This window comes from Cyprinus carpio, chromosome A19 (genome assembly GCF_018340385.1).
Source record: "Cyprinus carpio isolate SPL01 chromosome A19, ASM1834038v1, whole genome shotgun sequence".
NCBI classification, from domain to species: domain Eukaryota; kingdom Metazoa; phylum Chordata; class Actinopteri; order Cypriniformes; family Cyprinidae; genus Cyprinus; species Cyprinus carpio.
The window spans coordinates 11,099,395-11,125,686 of NC_056590.1; the positions used below are offsets into that span (position 1 = coordinate 11,099,395).

The window sequence follows — 26,292 nt, forward strand, 5'->3', positions numbered from 1 at the left end:
TGGAATATAAAAACAGCCTCTGAGGTTTAGTTTTGGACAAAAATTAGCACAAATCCTTGTCAAATAATTTCTTGGCATGAAAGCATTAAAATAACTTTCAATTATGATTGAAGACCAACAATTATTATTTTCCTTTTGATTACATACTGTAATAAATACTTGTCACAGTCAGGCTGTAATGCCTTATTGCTGAATTAAACTGGCCTAGGTTTCTTTTTTTTTTTTTTTTCTTTTTTTTTTTTTTTTTGAAGATTATTGGATCAGCACACCATTTTAGCATTTTACTGATTGATTGACAGACCAAACAGAACAGGTTAAAAACAGCTTAAGGTGTGTTCTGAATTCATTAATATTTTATTTACTAAATTGTTTGTGTAAGTCTCTTATAAATGCAAATTCATAACAAAATGATCAGTATTTATGCTGATATTGCGCAAAACCCTACTTTACCCAAAGCATTTTAAAACATTTGTAGGACACTGTATGTGTTAGTGGGAAAAACAGAGCAAGAAAGAGAGATTTACCTCAAATACCCGTTTTTTGTAACAGTAGAGAATCAGGGCACAGTTACTGTGGTTGTGGCTCTGCTCCTACTTAGTTATTCATAAGATCATCTCTGTCTGAACACCTCAAACTGTCTGTCATTTCACAGAGATGATGGGAGAGAGGAAGGGAGATGTAAGATTCTACCCATGTCTCCACTGTCTTTGTGCCATTTCTCCAGTATGTCTCAGGGGATCATTACTCTTTCTTCCCACACTCTCTCCCACTTCCCTTCTGCAGTATGTTTTTCTCTCCTCATCTGTTTTGTGACGGATGCACTAACTGTTTGGCTTTTTTGGGGCATGATGCGCTATTTCTCTCAAACTGCGAAGCCATTCTTCCTCTTGCCAGTAAATGCTGCTGAGTCTCACTTACCCCCCGACCGCCTTCTCCGTCTGTTTCTGTCCATCACTCTTTCATTTTCTTCTCCACTTGTCTGAACCACTTCTTTAGCGCATCCTTCTCTCGTTTTGCGCTGACTGTGTCTCTTATACACGCTTGTCTCATTTTGTCTTTCATTACCCTTATTCTGCTCTTGCCTCGTTTTCTTGTGAGGCCCTAATCTCTCTATCGGTCTACATCTCTGTCCACGTCTGGGATGTATTCCATCTTTCACTTCTTTTTTATCTTTCCATTATCTGAACCACTCAAACCTTCTAGCAGTTCTCCTATTCTCCTATATCTGTCCTTGAAACACATGCCTTTTTCAATATTTTAAGAAAAGAGTTTTTTATCTGGGTTCATACGAGCCATTCACCTCACATCTGCCACTATTATCAATATTACTCTGTCTCTTCAGCTCTTCCCTCCCTCCCTCTCTCCTCGCCTACCCGTAGATGAACATTACCAAAATAGATTTTGACATCTTAGAGACGTTTTGCACTGTGCTAGATGTAAGATGTACAATGTCACACAAGTTTGAGTAACACAACTGGTCATTCTTCAGAAGTTCATGTGGGGTTATGAGGCGTTTGAGACAGCTGAAAGATCAATAATCAGTGTTTTCGCTTTTTTATGTATAGTTTTTCATTCATTCCATAGCTGAACATTTTACCATATAGTGAACCAACCCCTTTGTCATTTACAAACACCTTGCAGTGAAGGCCTTTAGCCATTCAGAAGCGTTCTCAATCCAGACCTCAAGATTCTGCATTATTCCAAACACAGTCTTGGAAAAAAAGTTAGGGAAATGAATACTTCCCATTAAAGGTCAAACCCAAGTTTCCTGAATGCACGTTCACTTCCAACAAAGCAATCAGATGAAGTCCTTGGAAACTGCCTCCACAAAGTTAGGTGCTGACATGAGAATGGAGATGGTGCAGATGATGTTGAAAACACTGAATGCCACCAGACAAAGTCGGTCGATTACGGCTGCAGCAAACTTCCACTGTTCGGACATGCTGTCATTTTCATCCTGTCCGCGGAACCTATCAGCAACGTATCGCACCTCTTCTAAAATAGCCTGAAGCTGTGGGTCTCCTCCACCACTGGTTCCTGAGCAAGAACAACCTCCGCCACCACCGGACACTGTGCTTGGACAACCCGTTGCCTCCAGATTGGGAGTGGGAGGCGGCGGAGGGCTGCAGAACTGTGAGGGCAGGTGAGGTGGAGGACTGGAGCCTACTGCTGGAGGCGAAACCACCGCAGGACGGGGGCCGCCCGACATGCTGTTTCTTTGCACAGACTCTGCGAGCAAAGATGGTGGAGAAGCTTCGTCGAGACTGGAGAACCCAATGTAGAGCAGGTTGCCATTGTTGTTGGCACTGTTGGTCTGGTTGTGAAGATGGTGGGGGTGGCCGGCGACCGCGGCGGCTTGAAGGAGGCTTTGGGGATGAAGTGGGTGTAGCGTAGAGGATGTGTGGTGGTGGTGGTGGAGGTCTGCAGAGGCAGAACCGGGTGCATTTGGGAGGCTGCCGCTCTGGGAACCTGAAGAGCAACGTCTTAAGTGAGGGGCACAAGGAGGGCGCTCAGGGTCTTCACTCTCACCAGGACGCTTCATACGCAAAAACCAGGCCACCCACTGGAGCAAGACCAGCTGGACCTAAGAGAAGGCAGACGTGAGTGAGAGAATAGGTAATTATAGTGTTCAAACATTTTACACATCTTTTATTTGTTTATTTAAACATTGATTGATAAAAAAATAACTATAAATATAACTATACTATCAGATAAATGTATGATAAATGAAAGTCATCTGTCTTGAACTATATGGGTTTCTTAGTGCTACTCATTCCAGTGTTGCTAGTTGTGGATACTGTAAGGAAACTAAATTAATAAAAATGTGTAATTGGAGATATTTGGAGATACCATTCTTTTCCTTCAAGTTAAGAATAGCCTATTCTTTTTTTTATAAATCTCCAATCTTCCTTATTCCCTTAAAGTACCAACTTTTAATCAAATTGAATTCAATTTTACCTATATCCTGTTTTCTCAGTAAACAATTATAGCTTTGAATATTAAAAGACAAATCAAAGGCAAAAAAATAACAAATCAAATCAAAGTTATGCCCAAATGGTTACATTTGGGCATAATTTTATGTATTTTATGTATTTATGTATTTTTGTAATTTTATGTATTTATGTAATTTTATGTATTTATGTAAAAGGAAGCATACATTTCACAGAAGTGTGTCAAGCCGGTTTGTCTGAACAAATAAAGCAAAATAATCCATGCAGTTGTTTTCCAAGCACTAGCTAGTGTCTGCTAAGTCAAGAGGGGAAAAGTTTTGGAAGGAGAGGAGTTGTAAAACAGCAACATGTGACAGCAAGGACTATGATGCAGAGCAAGATAAAGTGGTGACAAACTAGAATTATTCAGTTGCACCGCCGAGTCCTGCCCAAGGAGAGGCATAAGCATTACAAAATGTACAACTAGTGGGATTTTCACTGATTTCATCTGCAGAAAAACTAGTCCTTCTTTGGCATCTTTGCACAAATTTTGGTTTATTAAAAGATCACTCAATGCAAGCGATATACATGTTTGGCTATCATAAACAAAAGCAGTGCCACTAGTGAAATATCACAAATCTTTCAGAATATATAATGAATCAGACAATATAATATGAAATGAAAGAACAGGCATTACCTAGAAACTCTAGATGGACTTGAATATGTTTTTCTATAAATTCAGGTCCAGAAGCCCTCAAGGGTTTGACAAGCATTAATGCAACATCTTTCCCTGATCAGTATCTATCCACCTTTCTGTCTTCTTCTGAACTTTTTTTTAGCTCTTTAGATCGTCAGATAACTACCATTGCTGTTATGTAAACCTCTTTCCAGGTTGTTCAGAGAAAGAGGGTTTTCCTTTTCAACTCTTTTGAGCCCTGGCTCTAGTGGACATTTTCAATAACTACACATGTCGAACATTTAAGGAAGATCGAAGTCATGTCTAAGGGCCAGAATATCATTGAAATTTGAGCTTTTTTGACTTGTTGACACCTAGTAACCATTTAGAAAACCACAGCAACCAACCTGGGGGCCCTAACACATACACTACCATAAAATAATACTTAAATGAATGTAAATACACCTGTCAGCTTTCTCTAGTTGTTGCATTTGGCTTTGTAAGTGAATGGCGTTCGATCAGCAGGACCGGGGCACATCAGCTGAGCTGCTAATTGGCTTGCAGAATGCTCAGATACGGTCATTCATCAACGCAGACAGATCGCAGATCTATATCCATCTGCATCCTATTTACTCATTTAGTACCCTCTTCTGTTGGCTTTATCTCTATTATCATTGCATAAATAAATTACTTTCGATGCAAACGACATGAGAGACATTGTTTCTTGCTTAAAAAAAGAAGCATTTGTGGATTCAGGCACCTGAATGTGTATGTGTTTGTGTGTAAATAGACGTACCCATTTGGGCATGTTCCCTCCGTTGGGGTCATGGTGGTGATATTGGAGCACAACCACTGTGGCAATAACTGACATTCCAACAATGATCATTGTACTGGCAAAATACTGTCCTGAGAGAAAAACAGAGAGAAAGGAAGAGAATATGGAATGCATAAACCTTTAATTTATTTCTCTCTTAGTAGGATAGCCTTGTATCATCCAGTCATGCTAGTAAAAACCAGGGCAAATGTAACAAAAAAGGGGCATTGATTATAAAAGAGCGACACAGGGTAGAAAGGCAGAATGAGGAACAGATGAGTGAACCATAAAAACTCAATCATAAAGGAGAGGAGCAACAGACAGGAGAGACAAAGCGCTGTGGGTGAACACTCTTCCAGCAAGCGCATTTCTGCAGATTACATCTTTGCGGCTTCCGAGGGCTTATAAACCAGAGGGTGGGAAAAGTAAATGTGGGGTGGGATTTTTTTTATTTTTTATTTTTCTGGAGGGCCATCTCTATGTCTAGGTCAGTTTCATTTTTGTTTCTCCTGCCTCTTCTCTCTCCTGACCTGCTCATCATTTCCAGTTAGCGGTCTTTTACGAGTCATGTTGCAAATTACCACGAGAAGTCAAGCATATGGCTGCCAAGACCAGGGATTTTGGCCGTGATACAGAATGGTGATCGATTTGTTCTTCAGTGGTGCAATGTATGCCTCTGAGCACACGTAAAATGCCCTCAGGCCATCCAAGATGCAAATTTTCAGTTTTGGATGAACAATTCCTTTAAAATATGTTAAAATATGCACAAACACAGACATGCATGCCTTACCTATTAGCGGGATGGAGTCTGAGGTTGCTGGCATGATTTCTGCCACCAATAACATGAAGACTGTTAATGAGAGTAGCACAGTAATACCTGTGAATAGGTATAAAACAAAAAGAAGTAGGCTGCGTGAAACATACATATAATTGCATAAATAATTATACACATATAACCAGATATTAGATGTTTACTAGTCCAGGTCGATGAACTGGTCAGTATTTGGCCATTTTATATATATATAGTTTCTTTTTTAAAATATTTTTGACTTAAACTGTTTGAATTAAAGGTTTATTTCATTTGAGCAAAATTTTTGCAAGTCTTATTACTATAAATCATATTCTGTATCACTATTGTGACGGGACGAGCCAACGACAGACACAGTGGGCGTGGCGTCAGGCCTCGGAGAGGTTTTTATTTAACAGAAAAAAACCAAACAAAGGGGGAATAAAGTGTCCAAAAGGGGCACAGTGTCCAAAACAACAGGGAATCTGGTGTCCTCGTCGTGCTGCGGGGTTCGTGGGGGTCTGGCAGTGTTCATGGAGGAAGGGTCCAGGTAAGGGGCGGAGTCCGGCGGCCGCACGCGCTCCCCTCTTCGGTCCGGGGCGCGCGAGGGCGGCGGCTTCTTCTAGCGGCTTCATCCTCCTCGCTGGCCGCGGCGCTTGCAGGGGATGGACGGCCCGGCATCCTGGCCCGACGGCCGTGTAGACGGGTGCGGTTCTCGACCGGACCGCGGGTCCGGCAGCTCACGTCTCTGGTGGCGCGGGAGTCCCTCAACGCACCCTTCCTGGACCCACGAGGACACCAGTGTGCATGCACGGGGAAGAGACCGGTCTCCCGAGGAGAGGCACGTTGGGCTTTTAAACAGCGGCGGTGATGAGGCTCCATTTCCTTCAGGTGTGCCCCATCACACGCCGCCAGCCCTGACTCGTCCAGCGCCCCTCCTCTCTCCCACACCCACTCCTATCGGGAGCCTGGTGAAGGGCGGCGATTTAGGACGGGGTGCCGGTGATTATCAGGGAGGAGGCAGCTGACTCGTCACATTCCCCCCCCAAGCGACATCCCCGTCCTCAGGGCGCAGCCCACACGGGAGTGCTACCTTGATAAAACTTTTTCCAAACGGTCGGAGTGGGCGGGGCGGGGATTCCTCTCCGGGCAGTCCTCCCTCTCGCAGCGCGCCGGAACAGGGACAGAGAAAACGGGATTTAGTTGATAGCCTCAACCAACCACAGGGTAAAATGACCGTAAAAAGAGAAGTCACTTACCCCTTTGTGTGGCTGGGAGGCCGTCTCCTCCGTTCCTCCGTCCCAGTCCGGGTTATGCGAACTTTTGCAAACGAGAGGGAGTGACGTCATCAGGTGTTTCCCAACTGCGCTGTCTAGGCTCCGCCTTGCCCGCATTCTCCACCACTGCGACGGGACGAGCCAACGACAGACACAGTGGGCGTGGCGTCAGGCCTCGGAGAGGTTTTTATTTAACAGAAAAAAACAAACAAAGGGGGAATAAAGTGTCCCAAAAGGGGAACAGTGTCCAAAACAACAGGGAATCTGGTGTCCTCGTCGTGCTGCGGGGTTCGTGGGGGTCTGGCAGTGTTCATGGAGGAAGGGTCCAGGTAAGGGGCGGAGTCCGGCGGCCGCACGCGCTCCCCTCTTCGGTCCGGGGCGCGAGGGGCGGCGGCTTCTTCTAGCGGCTTCATCCTCCTCGCTGGCCGCGGCGCTTGCAGGGGATGGACGGCCCGGCATCCTGGCCAGACGGCCGTGTAGACGGGTGCGGTTCTCGACCGGACCGTGGGTCCGGCAGCTCACGTCTCTGGTGGCGCGGGAGTCCCTCAACGCACCCTTCCTGGACCCACGAGGACACCAGTGTGCATGCACGGGGAAGAGACCGGTCTCCCGAGGAGAGGCACGTTGGGCTTTTAAACAGCGGCGGTGATGAGGCTCCATTTCCTTCAGGTGTGCCCCATCACACGCCGCCAGCCCTGACTCGTCCAGCGCCCCTCCTCTCTCCCACACCCACTCCTATCGGGAGCCTGGTGAAGGGCGGCGATTTAGGACGGGGTGCCGGTGATTATCAGGGAGGAGGCAGCTGACTCGTCACACTATCTATAAGTCACGTCTACAAAAGTTTTATTGGTAGTTATATATATATATATATATATATATATATATATATATATATACATACACACACACACATTTATACATGTATTTATATTTTTATTCATAGGCATTAAATCTGCAACACTGCAGTGAAGATATCTGCATCTGCCATTGAAAAACCAAGAGCAGCTGAGCACTAAAATAGATGCCTAGTTATACAGCATCTCTAGTTATGTGTGACATTGGCACTACATAAGATGCCCAAACACAGCTTCTTATTGGATGTAACTCATCTTGACAGAATTTGATTGGATCTGATTGGAAGGCGGTGCAGGGCTTGATGGAGTGATACATAAAGTGAATTGCATCAGGCTATTTCTCTTCCTCAATCGCTCTTTAGTTTAGTTCAAGTCATCTCCCTCCCTCTCCAGGTGCTATCCATCTCTCTCCTCTCTCCCCCCCCCCACACACAATCCATCCATCTCTATCTGCTGCTTAAATCTGCTTCCGCTCTCTCACTCAGCCTCCTTCTCTTACATATGTTTCTTTGCTTAGATTTATAAGTGCTATCTTGGCATAATGAACACTCAATAAAATTATTGTCACAAATGAGATTAACTGAATTCATCAACTGGATTCATTAAAAAAAAACACTCTTGGCTTTACATCAGGGTTACAACATTTATAAAATTTATGTTTGAACTTTTTTGAGGTCTATCCTTAAACTAGTTTCTGATACTACATCTATCAAAGATGTTTCAATATTGCAGACCGTGTTCCTGGAAAGCTCAATGCATTCTCTCTCTTTCTCCTTTACACACATTGAGTCATCACTGCTTTAATTACATTTATAAATTAATTGCCCATATGAGTGTACGGCAAAGCATTTCCCTTCATTGTGCTTGCAGTGACATTAAATTATTGAATTGAGCAAACTGCCTCTTTTCCATTCTCTTTGGTTGCTCTAAGCTTCTGTCTTCTCACGTCTCCTTTACTTATATACTGTGAATATAACCCTTCAGTTCATGCCTCGTTACATTTCCTGAAAGACATATCTAAAATTCTTTTCATACCATCTCTGGTGACTGCTTTTACTCTTCTTTGAACTGTCTAAGTTGTGTGATGGCAAAGGTCTCTTGACAGAGAGTTAAAAAAAAAAACGTAGATGAAAGCCCTTGATGTAAACCAAGAGTTCATTCGACATGACACAATCAGACGCTATCTATGAAATGAGCACCCACACATTTTCTTTTGCATGTCCCTGCTCTCTGTTTTGTGTCTAGAACTTGGCAAGGCTGTGGAATAATTTTTTCCGCTGCATTGAAATTGAGATATGCAAAAATATACAACATCTTTCTTCCAAATCAATCAAAACATGCACGTAATCTAACTCCAAAAATTGAGGGTTTATAAATCTGATGCCATCTCCGCTTTTTCCTTCTCCTCTTCTATAAGCTGTCAATATATTTCTCTTTCTCTGTCTTTCTTTCATAATACCTAGTGAAATCTTTTCTCCGGAGTCAGCAGGCAATAGGAAGATAAGCAAGGTCATGGATGAAAGGAGGACGCAAGGAACGAGAAGGTTCAAGGCGTAGTAGAGCGTCCGTCGGCGAATGGTTACCACAAATGTCACATCTGGATAGGGTTCTTTACAGCAGTCATAGAACAGCTCGTTTCTTGTGCCCGGCACACCTGGGTAGACACAGCATGTGAGGAGAATAACGAATATATAATGAAGGAGGGATAAAGAAAAAAAATGTTTTTTCTGTGGTTTGGTCTCATGTTCAAAGAGATGCTGTTGTCCTCAAGAGCTGCCGATGCTGCTCTTCCACCTTTGATCTACTAGGAAATAAACAACATCCTAATCAGCAGATGCAGCCAGAAGCAAGTTATTCTCTGCGACTGAGCATCATCCTTTTGTCTGAACATCATTAGAGATCTCCAAAGTTTTTTCATACTGTCCTCTGTAGCCCTTCAAAATCGTAAAAGGAAAGTAGGAAACCAAAACTAAAGCGAAAGTTAGGAACAGACTGAAATATTTTGCATCAGGTTTGACATCTATGTTTGGTCACAAGACACAGAAGAACCAAAGGCATTTCGTGTCATTTTTGTAGTCAGTGTCATTATATGAAAATAAACGGCAAGCACATACTTCAAAAATACACCTTTTATGTTCTACGGAAAAGAAAATACTTTCAAAATTACACAATTTTCATTTTTGGGCGAAATATTCCTAGCATGGTTACACAAATATGGGCTTGTGTGGGAACCGCAAGGGTTTTGTGAGCTAATAATTAATTATACCAAATGTAAAAATGAAAATAAATATTTGGGGGTGCATATGATCCACTGTATTTACCGTCTTAGAGCATTTACTGTAAATGGCGCAAACTGCATCTCTGCTTGAGCTGCAAATTTAACTTATTTACACATTTGAATAATTTTTTATTTTTTTTTTATCCAAAAAAAAAAAACCTCAAGGATTTAAAATGTTTAAAGCTTAAGGGTTTGAACATTTGAAAGTGAAAAATTTAAGAAGTAAATATTAGTTCTGTTATTAATATAATTTAAATATTCATTAATATTATTCATTTTGATTGGGTTCCTAAAACACCTGCGTGAATCTAATGTGGACTGAGACACTAACACAACTAAAAGGTTGGAGGCTTGAGTCCACTTTAAAGTCCAGCTACAAAGTCAAAATAAACTACTTTTTTATCCTATATTTTAACCATTTACTTGCATGTCATATGATCACCAACCAACATCTGAAAACTGTAAAGATGCGAATGTGTTGTTAAATTATTGAAATATCAGCTTCTCAGGTGTACTTCAAGTAAATATTTCAGGTTGACATTTTAACAACTTCTTCTTCTTCTTCTTGAGCAGCTTGTCAGCTTTAATCAGAGACCAGTTACAATTACAATTAATAACAATAATTAATCAAGGGTTTTTATGTAACTGACAGGGCTGTAATGTTAAGACAATGTAAACTGTTTCGGCCTTTTTAATATCTAGCAAGTATGCTGAACAATTAAAAATGTTCAAGAAAAGTTCAAGAGAGTGACAGCATGATATTACAGACGTGCACAGCAAGACAGAAGCAAATAAGAGTCAGTAAGACAGAGAATTTGTGCAGTGCAAGATGTTTTTCCAGTCCGCTTCCTCTTATCCACTTGATTTAATTACATTCATTTCAATACTAACAGGCTCATCGGATGAATATGAATGGACATGAATTTAACAAGATGGGCTGGATATTTTCTTTTCCAATTATGAAGCAATTTCTGTTCTATACAGCAGGTAAGAATTCTCAGGCCTGTAAGCTCTAAAGGTGTACTTACAACATCTATTTTTAAAAATATGCGGTATGCATTTTAACCATTTAAGCATGCATCTACCAAACTGACCTCTCGCTGCCTGAGCTGTTGTCGGTTACTACAGCAACACAAAGCACACATCATAAACCGCCTGTGGGTGTTACGTTCGCTTGATTGTGAGAAGCTTACAAGGGATGTTGTCTCTGTTCACTCACCCACAAGATCCCACTCTCCGTTGGGCATATAGCCTGAGATATCAGCCTCATTCATCTGGAGATCCAGCAGCCATCCGTCAAACGTCCATGAGCCAAATTTAAGCTCACACTTCTGGATGTCAAACGGAAACCAGCGTACATCCACGTTACAGGTGCTCATGAAGATACCTGGGATGAAGAGAACAAATATGAGAAAAAAAGGAGGAAAAATGTCTATGCTTTTCATTCTGAGCCAAAGTCAGTATTTAAACTGCCTGACGAATGCACTGCCTCGAAATGCCACCGCACTTCTTCATCAGCGCCGTATTGCAGCAGCCAACTCGAAATTGAATCCAATTGACCTTTTCACTGGAGTAAAACCAGACAGTTAAAAGATACACATTCACAAATGCGAGAGCCCTTGGAAACACCATTACATAAAGACCTTTATGCACTGTACAGATAACCAGGCTGACACTCTCATTATTATTACACACACACACACAGACAGACACCAGCTCGATGAGTCATATCAGCAACTAAATAGACTCACTGATGTTTAAATACCACAAATTAGGCAGATAAACTCATTTATTGTTTCAAACAGCTTGCAAATAAGCCAATTTGAACACTGAAAAGAAGAATTGTGACAGATATGGATGAGAACAGTAATGAGAGTCATTTGTTTTTTTACCGCACAGTGGTTGAAACCACCACCTCAAAGAGCTTCCTAATCATACACTTACATATTTATTGGAGAAAACACACTTGAGATGGAACAAAGACAGGAAAAGGGAAGCTCGATGGGGCTTATGTTGCCTCTGAACACTGATTGAACAATCCTGCAAATTTGCCTGAAAAAATTACACCGTGAACCTTTGACAGTCTCTTCTGAACAAGTGATTCTCATGCAGCAAACATATTTAAAAGCATAAGGACTAAATCAGCACAGATGTACGTGAGCAGTGCTTGTGCTTGAATGGAATTACTGAAGAATAACTGACAAACTGCAAGCTGTAGCACAAATATTTTTCAGTTCTGAGTGGTTGTCAGAGTTGGATTCTATGGTGTTTTGGGTGATTGCTCGGTTAATGGCCCTAAAAAAAAAGCTCATGCTGATTTCAATTGGTTATCAAACTAAAAGCACATGTATCATTCATGTAGTAATCATCATTCATGTCCTTAGCACAAGTGATGAGGGTGAAGTAAGGCTTAGGAGTTTGTTCAAATGAGCAATAGTAATAGTCATGCTTTCTGTAGCAAACACTGCTAGTAACAGCACAGCATAAGTAACTCAAAGCATTTCAGTGCATTTCAAAACAACATAACATACTGTGCATTCCCTTGACTACGACTAAAGGATTTCATACAAAAAGAGAAATGTTGATTTTCCGAGATAAAGTGCTATTTTTCAGGTCACTCATAGTGTTCTGCTGTACTGACCCCATCCACATCCTCTTCAAACTGATCTACACTGCTTCAGAAGATTCCTAAATAATTCACCTCTGTGCTGGGCCTCTGATATTAGACAGAATTTTCTCTTTAATCTGTGGTCCAGATGAAGACCAGAAAGTCTTCTGAAAATGGTCCCAGGATCTCAATTCCCAGTTTGGGGGGTGGAGGGAAGAAAAAAATGTACCACTTTGAAAATGCTTGCCATGATCATATCACAATCATAAGCCAGAACCTTCTTCTTCTCCTTTATCATTAAATTATATATATGCTGTTCTCATGACAGGACATGTTAATATTTAATGTCAAATACCCACCCATTTGCAGTAATATCCTCATCTCTTGTTATGGTTTAAATTGCTTCTTCAACAGGTATTATGAGATTTTTTTTCCATGTTTTGTTGTCAGACTGGTATAAAAAGTCACTTAGAAAGAGCACAGCTCTTCTCAACAAGCAACATCCAGTGCCTTTTTATATACCCAAGTTTAATACTTAGGGTTTTTGTTTAAATCCCTAACCATAAGTATGAGCAATTTGCCTTATAACAGCACTAATTACATTTAAGCCTACTTATGGAACTGGGGGTCTTCTAAGCAGCTATGATCCAATGCCAGACCCCCTCGAGTGTATAAAAACCTCCTCTGGTATCTTGACATTTAGAGAAGTCTTATCCAGTTTACAATACACTCAAGAGCACGATGGTGATTTTTTCAAATCAGTCTAAATCTAGATCGATACTGGACTTAAACACAGCTCAGTCTAAGCACCTCAGATCTCCGCTGGATTTTTGCTGCTTTTCTTCTCCATGTCGACGGCTTCTACTCCAGGGAACCAGGTGACTAATCCTAAAAACTAATCAATAAGAACGGCTAGCGAGCTAGCAAACCCACTCCCGCTAAAAGGATTCTTCAGAGGGGAGGCATGGGGCAAGCAGTACAGACACTGAAAAAATTGAATAAGATGAGAGCAGAGCAGAAAGCAGCCGGTGCATGCTAAAAACCTGTTATGAGCTCTTAGACACCTACTAATCATGTTTTCATATGTCTGGGCTGATATATGTAATAGTGTTGAGTTTTCATTGGTCACCGCCAGTACTGGTTTCATCTTTGTACTGCAAAAATAAACAAAATGGATCAAATACAGACCATGATTCTGTGTAGGCACTATAGTTTGTCTTAAATCTGTCAGGAAAATGAGTCACCAGCCCTACAGGGCACCTCCTGTCAGTAGAATGCCACCAAAATGCGGATGAGTCAATATTAGAACAGGGTAATCTACTCTGAAATTAAATTTGTCAGCACAAGCCGTTCACTGCAGATTACTTCTAAACGAGTCTCTGATTCACTACACACTTATAGCAATCATGTTCATATCATTCAAAATCAGAGTATTGAGAAATAAAGCTTTAAAAAAGCTTTCTTGCATTTTTATTTTTATTTCATTATTATTATTATTATTATTATTATTTGGCATGTTTATTTATTTATTTAACTAATCTGTGTTTTATGACACTTAAACCAAGAAATTATACATTTTTTAAAATATAAATTATAACATATATATAACAGAATTTTTATTTTAAAAAAATGTATATATGATGATCAATTGTACAGTGATTATACATTGTCTTTTCATTTATATTGACTTAAATAAACAAAACAAAAAAATCAATAAAACTGTGGGGTGTCCACAATTGTCAAGAAAATAATTTTATAAAAGAAATAAAATAGGGTTTATTTTCCTTACACAAAATTCACTTTGAACATGTTTTATATGATTTACTCATTATATAGATGATCAATTAAATTCATGAAATATGGCAAATGTGGTAGATCTTGTTATTGTCATCCGTGTGCATAACATCACTGACACAAACAGTTGCAGCAAATAAACCAAACTTCTTTTTTTTTTTTTTTCTGTGTGTGTGTCCCTGGCATTTGCAGATCACTGGATTACCTAAATATGTTCATGCCCACAAGCCACTAAAGAATAAACATATTTTTGAAAACGAGATGAGAGATTTTCTCTCTATTTCTTTTTTTTCCCTCCCTGCTTCTTTTCTCTCTTCGTCTCTGCCTGACTTGACTTCAAAAGGGCATTTGATTTCTGTTTGCTACTGAGGGACTAGATGACTTTAATGCGAGGAAGAGAAAAGCAGCAATAAATTGCAATGAAAACAATGTGAGGTGAAAATACGAGCCACTGGGGCATGATCTGCTTGTGATAGCAAATGTGTGTTTGTTTGCATCTGCAGTGACTCTGAGGGTTATTTAAAGACTCCTGCTTTAGTGCATGAATCTGCATATGCATGTAAGAGACAGAAAATAGGCGTTTTTCTTCACAGACATAAACTGAAGAATCTATGATACTGGAAAAACCATGTCATTGCTTCACCCTGTATTTATGTACAATGCATATATTTTCATCAAAGCGAGATTTCTGTTCTCATTCGGTTTTCCAAAAATAAATGCAATATGCATTTGCAATGCATATTCTTAAGCACTACTGCCCTCAGAGGAAATAAAGTAGCTGCAACATAATTCATGAACTTCCCATTTCCTTTTGCACCATAAACGTCCCTGTTTCTGATATGCAGATCTATAAATTGATGACCCATGAACCATCACTTACTATGGCAAATGAAAGAGGCTTCTTTGATTTCCATATTCAGTATGCAGAGAACTCTTTAATACTTAAAGGCATTAAAAATGATATCCTTTTGTCTGCATGACTGAATTTCTACCGACAATATTCATGTGTGCTTCAACTGTTGCACCTCCATAAAACAGGTGACCTTTTCCTGCTGCCTTCCTATGTTTATTTCCATCCAAAAATCATTTTATAGCTTAATGTTTGAACTTTGAATACCACTGGTGTTTTTGTGTTATGAACCGCAGCGTACTATTGCTTTTATCATTATATGTACCATAAACCTTAAGCATAAGCATTCACACTGACCTGGAGGCAGGTAGTTGCAGTAGCCACTGGAGTTCACTACAATATTCGATTTGAATGTTGAGTCAAACTTGTCATCTGCACTGCAAATGGAGAAAGGGTGCATATATTAGATATTTTATGTTGGGTATCTGGGAAATATTGCAAGCCAGATTCAAACCATGAGCACCAAACATCATTCTTACATTCAATAAATACTAAGCCACAGCTCCAAGATCTTTTTTTTTCAAGACAAAGACATGATTAACATTCAGAGACAGTGATAAGGACAAAATCTTGATGCAAATTTAGGCAGTCAACTCAAAGTTAAAACTAAATATGAGAAAAGACTCCTGTGGTTCATAAGGTTATAACAAGGTATGAATGAATAATGTCCTTTTTTAAAAATTATCTTGAGGCCATGATTAAATTTAATGTACAACTAAGTAGCAAGCTCCCATGTGAATCAGCTCTGAATTAAAAAAAAAAAAAGAAAAAAGGGAAGTCTACAGCGAATGATGTTAATAGGCTGTTTGGACACCAGCTCTTCGACTAAACGATCTGCTTTTGCCCAAGGACCAAATTTTCAGTTCATTGATCTGTAGCTGCTCTTCTGTTTAGCCCTACACTTTGAATTATGGCCCCAATACTGCAATCCTCAAACACATGCACACAAACTAACGTCTGCTGATTCCATTTCCCAAGGATTCTTTGCCCAGGAACAACAGATAGCCATTTTCTTCTAATTCTGAAGTGTCTGCCTGCATGATCACTGCAATTATTGGATTTCAAATCTATTCAAATTCAAAGGGAGGTAACATATACTTGTTTTCACTTAGCAAACACTTTTTTTCCAGAGCAACTTACAATTGAGAAAATAAGTATTCAGATACAACACACAAGATGGAAATAAATCCCAGGAAAAAAGCTAAACAAAACCACCTTACAACATAATAATAAGACTATTCAGTGTAATAATATTAATGAAAAAATGTCTTGTTTCAATAATACAAATGCTTATATACCTATTGTAGAGCAGGATGTCTGGTGTCCACACTTGGTCAGTGGTGAAGCGAAGGTTTTTGACACCTGGGTACTCCGACTGGTTCCACTGCAGATAATGATCATACCAGTGCTGAGGAGTATATATAGAGAAAGAACTGTGTCAGCTGTTTTACCAAATGCATTTATTCAATTAGTATGTTTTGTAAGGGCAGCTTTAATAGATTTAATATTTTAACTCATGAAGCAAAAATCAAGGTTACAATGGAAGTTAACGGAGTAGATTTTTGGAGAAGTGTATCATTTTAGAAAAGAAAATACTTTCAATCTGTTGAAATTCATGTATTATTTGAGCTATAAAGCTGTTTAAATTATCAATTTTAAAGTTTCTTTAAGAGTGACATAGTCAAGTTTTATGGCTTTACTATTAATAGTGTGAGTAATTTAATATTTATGGATTGGCCCCATTTACTGTCATTGTAAGTGCCTCAATGCAACCCAGATTGTCCTTCATTTTTGTCATCAAGTGGAATCAACATTGCTACAAGTCTGTACTGTACCCAGAACAACTGATGCCCTCGATATACTGATATATCATTAGGTCACTTTTGTTAAGCAAAAGGCTACTAACTACAAAGTTGTGGCTTACCATGTTAAGCCAGATATTGGAAGTCAGTACTTGATTTTTCTCATCCTGTATGACCAAGAAGGGATGTTAGAGTGATTTCAAAATCGATTGTGTGCTTAAAGATAAATGTCACAAAATGACAAATGTAAAATGTAAATAATAAGTCAGCCAGTGAAAGCTGAAAACAGAGCACCATTTTCAGCTCTAAAAAAATGCCTAAAATATTTTGGACAAAGAGCATCACTTGGGGTGGTGGCAGGAAAACAAGGTGAGCCGAAAGGATAAAGAAGATCATGAAACAGAAACAGAAACATACAGAAACAGATCAAAATCAAATTTCAGCCAGGCCCAGAAAGAAGTATGTAGAGCATTTGATAAGTATATTGCACATAATTTGATATGTCCATAAAAATATGCCACGTAAGGACAAGAGAAACCAGAAGAAATTACACCTTGGGGTACCAGATAAACTCCATACTCCATAACACACAAGAAGGCAAAAAAAAAAGAGTGACTTACCACATCCATGATCTGTATCAAGCTCATAGACAGAAAGACAGTGAGAGGTTGAGAGTCATTTGCAACAGGCCTTTCCATGCGGTTATAATCCTTCAGGAGGTTCTTCAGCAGGGTCCGCTGGTATGGACCCTGCACCGACACTGACAGAAAGACATGAATGTACTGAACAGCCCAGAGACATACCAGAGACTTCAAATCAAGACATTTGTTCACTGAGCAAAGAGAATGATAGAACAAAACCATAGAATGAAAGAACGAGAGATAGACAGAACGATAGAATGACAGAATGATAGACAGACAAACAGACAGACAGACAGACAGACAGATAGACAGACAGACAGACAGACAGACAGACAGACAGACAGACAGACAAAGAGACAGAGAGAGAGACAGATAGGCAGACAGACAGACAGACAGACAGACAGATAGACAGATAGATAGATAGATAGATAGATAGATAGATAGATAGATAGATAGATAGATAGATAGATAGATAGATAGATAGATAGATAGATAGATATTAAATTAAGACTTAAATTAATAGAAATAATATGCAACAGAGAAAATAATGAATTGAATGTTAATAGAGGTGAGGTGTAAACGGGGCTATAGCAACCTTTGCCAATTGCTCATTTGTGTCATTAGCTTTTACCTTAAATTTTGCTGTCGGAAATTCTTAAGAAGTATATCTGTGAAGGACCAGAGTTTAAAAACTCAATTATTTCTGCCTAATAACCCCAGAAAAGAGGTTTAAAAGCTGTGTGAAGAGTGTGTTTGTGTGTGTGTGTGTGTGTGTGTGTGTGTGTGTGTGTGTGTGTGTGTGTGTGTGTGTGTGTGTGTGTGTGTGTGTGTGTGTGCATGGCATGTGTGGAAAAGGTATGATTGAATGGAAGAGAATAAATTTAAGGCAAGAAAAGACCAGCTCTTGAATTTATTACTCTCATTTACACTAGAAAAACAGTGCTAGCCTTCAGCCACAACAACAGGTTTAATATCGGATTCCTCCTGGCATTCTCAACTGACTATGACCACTAGCAGCAATGAAAAGAGAATATAGAGCTCGTGGCATTACTGACATGAAAAATCCTTCAGGGCCATTCTGTGTTGTTTAGCAAAAAGCATCAAGCAATGTTTCTCAGAAGACATTCCCTAAAGGGCATGGGGTTCAGGACAAGCTGAAAACCCCCGGACTACATAATCACTAAGGTTAAGAAAATCTAAATAGAAATAGAGGTGGAGGGATGCCATTGTTTACATCAGTGAAGTAAGCAGCGTTTACCCTTGTGGTGATTGACAGAATTAGATGAACATGCTCCGCCCACATACACATCTGTACCAAATGTGTGAATTTAGTGTGGGTGTCATGTGTTCACCAATAACTTAAGGCTCAACCATGAAGGGTAACTGGACGCAATAAATAATTTATATTTAAGGATAATTAAATTTAGTAGTTAAAATGTTCCTTCACCGATGTTTACAGCATGTCTGTGACTCTGCTATATCATCCACAGCCTTCAATCTGGGAATCATTTTACATGGTTTTATTCATTAAAAAATTGAAATATCAACCCTGGAAACATTAAGGTGTAGGCATTTATTGCTTTCAACATTCTGATAAAACATTTCTTGAACTTACTGTATAGAGGCAAGTAAATAATAAGAACTAATAACAGAAATATCTGAAGAATGGTAGTTTTAATTTAAACTTAGTATGTGCCGATTATTAAGCAAATATCTACCTGCTTTTTATAATCAATGTTCTGTTTGGAGTCTGAAAGACCTCAAGGCTATTTTTAATAATAAGAAACACTAAAATATTAGGTTGATACTGCATGACTTTCGTATTCTTATGAGAAACAATTATAAACAAACTTTCACACACAGAAACATTTTACATTTTTGGTGTTTAAAAATATGGGAAAAATTCAATTAATTTTCACATGCAAAAACTCCCTGTCTGTAAATAAATATAATATATATGTAAATATATTGCTAGTTTGATTTCTTTTATTTGTCTGCAGTGTGTTTTAACAAAATAAAATTACAAGTCACCTTTCAGAAAAGTGCATGAATACTTAAAAGGGAAGGGTTGCTGAGGGAATGCTTCATTAATATCGGTATTTTCTCTACTTACAGTAGTTCAGAGGAACTTATTTAAGGGGTCATATGATGCTGCTAAAACGAACATTATTTTGTGCATTTGGTGTAATGCTTTTATGTGGTTCAAGGTTAAAAAAAACACATTATTTACCACAATGTACATTATTGTTTCTCCTCTATGCTGCGCCTTTCTGAAACACGTCAGTTTTTACAAGGCTCATCGCTCTCAAAAGGTGTGCTCTGAGGTGTGCTCTGATTAGCCAACTATCCAGTGCATTGTGATTGGCTGAATACCTCAAGTGTGTGATGGAAATGTTACACCCCTTACCATACTGTGATGCTGTGTGTCCTGGTGCAAAACAATACCAAAACCAATAACAAATGAGGCATTTGTTGCATCCACTGGGGACATAATTACTGATTATAATGACTTATACTGTCTTTTTACGCGTTGCATTGCATATAGCGCCGCGTAAACATAAAACCATGTCTGCATTTGTGACCGGAGAAACAACAAACAACAAGTGCTACTCTACTGCTCAAAACTCGTGTTTGAATCATCATTGGCAAATTATTTACATATAAAAAACGTACTTACAGGCTGTGAGTCAGAAGCGCCAGACTGTCCTTACAAAGTTGGAACTGCCCCACTTTACAGAAACAGCCTTTGTGCCACAGACGCATTGTAGTTCAGGAAACAGTCCTCCATACAATGTGCTACACACATCTGAATATTTGGGTTGAACTGTTCTTGAACAGTGTTGTATATACAACTTAACCACTGATTTCTAGTCGTGTCCTCTTTTGGAAGGCAAAACAAATTAATTTTGCTTTCACAACGAAACACACAGCATCTCCACAACATGGCTTCAGCGGCAACAACAATACTACAGTGAGAATAAAAGTTATGCCTTCTTTCTTTGCGTGAACATTTGGGCGGTGTTATGCAAATCTTCCCACACAGTGACTTAGACATGTGGGGGGGGGGGTGTTTAAACAAGGCGTTTTAGGAGGGCGTGGACGAGTCTTAACTTTTATAAAGAATATCTCTTTGGATTTGAGACTTTAGTTTTTGCAACTTTACAGATCTTCTTCATGCACCAAGAGCTTGTAACTCTCCAAAGAGAAAGGGAAAATTGAAATCGCATCATATGACCCCTTTAAAATAATTGAAAGTCAGAATAAGAAGTAGATCTTAAAATTATTTTTACCATTTTTTCCATGTGCAGTACATGTGATTTCTGGGAAACATACTGAAACCTATACTTAGAAACATTTCTATCAAAACACTTCATTTTCTGCAACTGTGAAAACATGAAGACACTGAATATTCTGTGGTGTGACACAAATTATAAAATTATAAAGAGAATTATACATTAAGAGAATGTACGTGAAACGAATCCAGATGGCCTGGTGTGAGACTGACAACCCAAATAAAAGTTCTTATTTTTGACAGACAGATGAAGAGAGAGGGGGGAAAAATTTAAGATAAAATAGAGTGAGGCTTTCCATGGCAACACACACACACACACACACACACACCCTCTTTCTACTCACTACAGCAACATGTCCACAACAGCACCGGTGATCTGAATCTAAAAATGCATTCTGTGCCTCCATCACCTCCATGCAGTCTATGTACTCATGGATTTAGAGGAATGAACGAGAGAGAGAAAGAGAGAGACAGAGAGAGAGAGAGAGAGAGAGAGAGGAGACAGGAGGGGGAGAGAAGGTGCAATTTATGATTGCAGCTTCTAATTCTTCATGGCAAAGCAATTTTGTTTCATTCTGCCTCTCGTTCCCTCTGATTCCATCTGATTTTTCCTCTTTATCTCTCTCGACAGCAACATTGGTAAAAAACAAAAAACAAAAAAAACATGCAAAACATCTGGTGGCACAAGGTTGCCCACAGGCAAACAGGTTTGCAGAGCGCACATATGCAAGAACAAAAAATATATATATATAATAAAATAAAAACCCAAGATCTTATGCTGCTTTCTTATAAATGTTTGCCTTCATTCTCTTTCCTAAATAATTGTTTCATACACACACAGATTTATATACTTACATGCATGTGCACATAGTGAGGAACCTACCCTGGATCAAAGCGGAGATCCCACATAGAGTGAAAGCCAAAGAGTGCCACATTCCAGGAGATATGAAGGAAAAGCAGGGCAGAAAACAGGAATATGTTCGGATATGGAAAAAGGAGGAGGAAATATCCTGGTGGAGTGGAGGAGAGGAGAGGAAAGCAAGAGCTGGGTTGATGCAAGCAGTGGAGAGAATAAATGTGGACGAGAGAGAGAGAGACAGAGGGGGAGAGAGAGAGAGAGAGAGAGAGAGACTACCCGGTGATGTCGGCAAATCCCAGCGAGTGAGAGAAAAGGGGAAAAAAGACCTGATTGATTTGAGACTCACAAGTCAGCTCTCTCTCCAACCAAATCTCTGAGATTCCCTAAGAAGAACAGATGAATGAGAAGGAGGATTCGGAATACAAAGGGACAGAGATCAAGGACAAAAAAGGGGGAAAGGGGAAACTAATCTTCCTGTCTACCTAAAATAATCACATTCCGTTAAATCCTACCCTCTTTCTCCTCTCTCTCTCTTTTTGTCCTACTTTCGTACAAATTCTCAAAGTGAGACTATCATCTTCAGAAAAAGTCAGATGTGTCACAATGGAAAAACTTTTGCTATACAGAGGATTTTCCTTTCAAAAGGCATATAGAAGCATTGCTGGATTTTAAGATTTTATCGTTTTAGTGGTTTGAGGTTAGTATGATTTTTAAAAAAAGAAATTATACTTTGATTCAGCAAGTATAATATTGTTCAAAAATGACAGAAAGGACTGTTTATATGGTTTCCACAAAAATATTAAGCAGCACAACTGATGGAAACATTAATAATAATGAGAAATGTTTCTTGAGCAACAAATTAGCATATTAGAGTGATTTCTGAAGACTGAAGTAATGGCTGCTAAAAATTATTTTTGCCATCAGGTATTAAAATAGATTTTTGTTTTACTGTATTTTATTTTTATTTTTATATTTTTTTATGGAGAAATACACAAAGTATTTCACCACAGAACATGAAGTAATTACAGTAAGTAAATTAATCATATTAAAGTAATTTTGTTAGTGTATTTTTATTATTTTAGTTAACTCTAATATTATATTAAAGTAAATTAATTATATTCAATAACTCTGGGGAATGTGAATTTACGGCCATTTCCCTTTCAATACGTCATGGCAGAGTATCACTTTAAAGAGAATTTAGCCTGGCAAATCAGTTAAAGTTCTACTAAAACATCTCTTCTAATAGAAAAATATTCATATTGTATGATTTTAAGCACAGAAATGTGCATTTTAAGAGCATTTAAATGTGTTAAATTGCCCCATATGTCTGTATGTTTGTGTTTGCAGAGTAGCCTATATAATAATATTACAATATGAAAAAGTAAACCAGACAGTAAAATTTAACTTACCAATAATAAACATCCGGTTTAATTTAGGAAAGCATCACCAAACAACTATAATGTAAAAGTAACAACAAAAAACAACAACATCTGCATAAAAAAAAAAAAAATCTGAAACCTGTAAAACAAATGAGTAACTTGATCATTTATTCATCCGCGGCGCATGCAAGGAATTCACAACTACCATTCAATATGTAATTGTTTCCTCAGATGGCTATTTTAAGCTAGTTAGGGCAAAATCTGTAGGAGAATATTGTTGTTCTAACATGCATGTCGACAGAAAGTAGTGACTCAGAAAAGATAGATACAATGTGGGAATTTGGCTTTTTTTACAGTGTGAAATTGCCAAATTTACCAAGTATACAAAAAAATTGGTGAGGCATACTAGCAAAGTCAAGCATGTTCAGGCATGCATGAGTTTTTGTGTGTGTGTGTGTGTGTGTGTGTGTGTGTGTGTGTGTGTGTGTGTGTGTGTGTGTGTGTGTGTGTGTGCGCGTGTGTGTGTGTGTGTGTTAATGGAATAACAGAGATTATGGTGGAGGGGGTTTAATTGAGGAAGTGCTGGGATATGCAAGTGGCAAACAGTAATGTGCTTAGTTAAACTCCTCCTCTCATTCATCCTGACGAAGTGCTGAGACAGGGGCCGGGGAATGGAAACCAGAGAGCCCTATAATAGATTACCCTATTACTACAGATGCCCTTCGGTAGCCTCTTCACAAGAGGGGGGAGCTGAGGTGAGCGGAGCTCACAGTCAGGCATCTGGAGAGGCTTTCACACCCCACTGCTCTCTAAAAGACAGCCTAACAGCGGTATAACATATAGATATGTCATGGAAAACAAGCGTTTAATAAATCAGCTAAAGATGAATGATGATGGCAAGATGTTTTGATTGCATTTATCAGGAGGGTTTCTTACCTGCTCAATTTTAAGTGTGTAATCGTTTTACTTTAAATGAGAATGCTTAAATGCTCTAAAGAGTATGTGGAAACTTCAAGTGCATCAAAAATTTATTAGATTGTGAAAAGTGGCCATTGCATAATAGCAAGGAGTTTGGGGATTGTGGATGCTGAAGGTCAAGTTCACTTTTGAGAGCATCTTAGTGTATCACAATGGCAACACTAAATAAATACGAGGCTATTGTTTAAAGAGATAGTTTGCCCAAAAATCTGTCATGATTTACTCACCCTCTACTTGTTCCAAACCTGTAAGAATTTCTTTTTCTGTTGAGCACAGAAGATATTTTGAAGAATGCTGGCAACCAAACAGTTGATGGTAGCCATTGACTTCTATAATATGGGGGGGGGGGGGGGGTGGGGGGGGGGGGGTATTAAAGGAGATATTAAGAAAGTCAATGGCTACAGTCAACTGTTTGGTTACCAACATTCTTCTGTGCTCAAAAGAAGAAATAAATTGTAATCAAACAAACCTGAGCCCACACAGGTCAGGGTTTTTATTTAGTTAGACCCCTAAATATGATCATCCTCATGTTAGGGACCCCCATCCTAATATTAAAAAGGCATCTGATCCAATTTAAATTTAACTGTAAGAAAATGATATCATTAATGCCTAAAATATTATTTAGAAAATATTTGGTTTCCATTTCTATTAACCTACATTATTATGTTTTTATAGTACTGTATTTTTAGATTATTTAATAATTCATTTCAAGTTTCAATATTTATGTTATTTATTATTTTAATAAATGTAACTTAATTATTGTTTAAATTTAAATTAATAAAAAAATAAAATTTGCTCAACTTTTCCATGAACTCCTTTTACTCATCCTGTGCAATATATTGATTAACATGTTTTTTTTTTCCCCAACAGACCATGTTTTGATGATGAGTAATAAGGTATTCAAAATGTTTATGATGTATACATGTCAAAACAGAAAACCACATGTGCTAAAGAAAAAAGGTGAAAGCAGACTTCTGGGTTAAAGATTTTCTGACACTATGTGGTCATTTTGGGAACTGCGTTTGTACAGGACGGTAGAAGCTGGGCTCTTTAGTTTGAAATAGAGAGAGAAAGTGTGTGGTATTTAGACTAATGTTCTTCAAAATGGGAAAATTATTATCCATAGCATAACTGCATTTTCCAAAACATTGTTCATAGAGAACACCATGTGGTAAAAATGCATCCAGATGAATTCATAAGAAAAAATGGGTAAAGACAACATCTATGTATCCGTCTATCTATAATAAGAGAAGGTACTGGAGTATACTAAAGTTTTGACTCTTGAAAGTAATCATGAGATCCTCCCATGACGCTGCAGTTTCATTCCCACAAGGCATCATTAAGCAGCCACAATTTGCAGTGGATTTGGTTAAAAAAGGACACAGACAATTTAGCCCGCGGGTCTCGTTCCTGGAGGGCAGAGAATACAATTGAATGGATTTCATCGTATTATCATTCAGGAGCCACTGAAGATAGCAGTTCAGCAGAGAAAAGCAATCAACTAATGATCTTGGAAACTAAACGACACTACACCTCTGCTTCCTGACAAAGGCTGATATCGGTCAATGTCTGTTGAATTTTAAACCCTGCATGTTTGAGTAGATGAGTTTGACGAGAAGCACAGACACATTGCTTCAATTAATACGGGATCATTGACAGTTCATCTCACATACAGTATTGTAAGCTATCATGAATGGAAATGCTAAACAATGTTCAATAATAACTGCCTGTTTGGGTCTTTGGTGCCTCTGCCTTGATAATGAATATCATCTGTATGAGTATTTTATGAATGCTGGGAGGAAACGCTTTTTAAAAAGCCATTCAGAAATCTCAATGCATTTTTACTGTAGGGTTTTATTAAACTTGTGATAAAATATGACTCTTGTTAAGTAATATAATTTTTTTCAGATGGGCAACTTCATAGAAAGAATGCAGGCTATTATCTAGATCTAGGATTTTTCAAATCTTAAGAGTTTGCTTCCATCCAGTGTTGGTCAAATTAAATACATAAAACTGAAACAATATTTAGCAATATTACAATTCCCAATGAAACATATTAATCAGAAATGACACTATAGTGACTTTATAGTATGTTACAAAAGAATTGGTCTCAAATAAATGCACTTTTTAAATCTTCTATTCATTAAAGATTCTTGAAAACCAGCTCCCACTGAAACATTAAGCAGAATAATAAAAGACTTGCTGTTTAAATGATTTCAACATTTATAGTAATGGTTCCTCGTGCACCATTCCTGCATATTTGAATATTTGTATGATTATTTATTTTCCACAGAAAAGCTTTGGGAAGGGTTGAATAGTTGAACTACACACTGAGCAGTCATTATTCTGATAAACTAAATCACCCATGCGGATGAAGCATGACAGTTTGAACAAAAAACTCATCACAGAATAA

General features: G+C 38.6%; 1 protein-coding gene across 2 annotated transcripts; it reads right to left on the minus strand.

The window, feature by feature from the left end:
* Window positions 1–1,029: 1,029 nt before the first annotated feature.
* On the minus strand, window positions 1,030–21,892 carry LOC109111131 (neuronal acetylcholine receptor subunit alpha-7-like). Of its 2 annotated transcripts, XM_042776401.1 has the most exons (10): window positions 21,547–21,892; window positions 17,351–17,490; window positions 16,853–16,897; window positions 16,227–16,336; window positions 15,226–15,305; window positions 10,836–11,003; window positions 8,798–8,992; window positions 5,211–5,297; window positions 4,403–4,512; window positions 1,030–2,584 (listed from the first exon to the last, which is right to left on the minus strand). In XM_042776401.1, the coding sequence occupies exons 1-10, from the start codon at window positions 21,596–21,598 to the stop codon at window positions 1,799–1,801; spliced, it is 1,773 nt and encodes a 590-aa protein (XP_042632335.1). In that variant the 5' UTR covers window positions 21,599–21,892; the 3' UTR covers window positions 1,030–1,798. The 2 variants fall into 2 exon arrangements, with proteins under 2 accessions (XP_042632335.1, XP_042632334.1); XM_042776400.1 differs by lacking the exon at window positions 21,547–21,892 and having other exon boundaries at window positions 17,351–17,674.
* Between the last annotated feature and the right edge of the window lie 4,400 nt (window positions 21,893–26,292).

Coding starts and splice junctions, on each gene's coding strand:
- LOC109111131 (XM_042776400.1), bottom strand. CDS start 17,593: ATGGTTTTGTTCTATCATTCTCTTTGCTCAGTGAACAAATGTCTTGAT. Junction 16,337..16,852: donor CCAATATCTGGCTTAACATG/GTAAGCCACAAC, acceptor TATACTCCTCAG/CACTGGTATGATCATTATCT. Junction 8,993..10,835: donor CGGAGAGTGGGATCTTGTGG/GTGAGTGAACAG, acceptor GTGTCTACCCAG/GTGTGCCGGGCACAAGAAAC.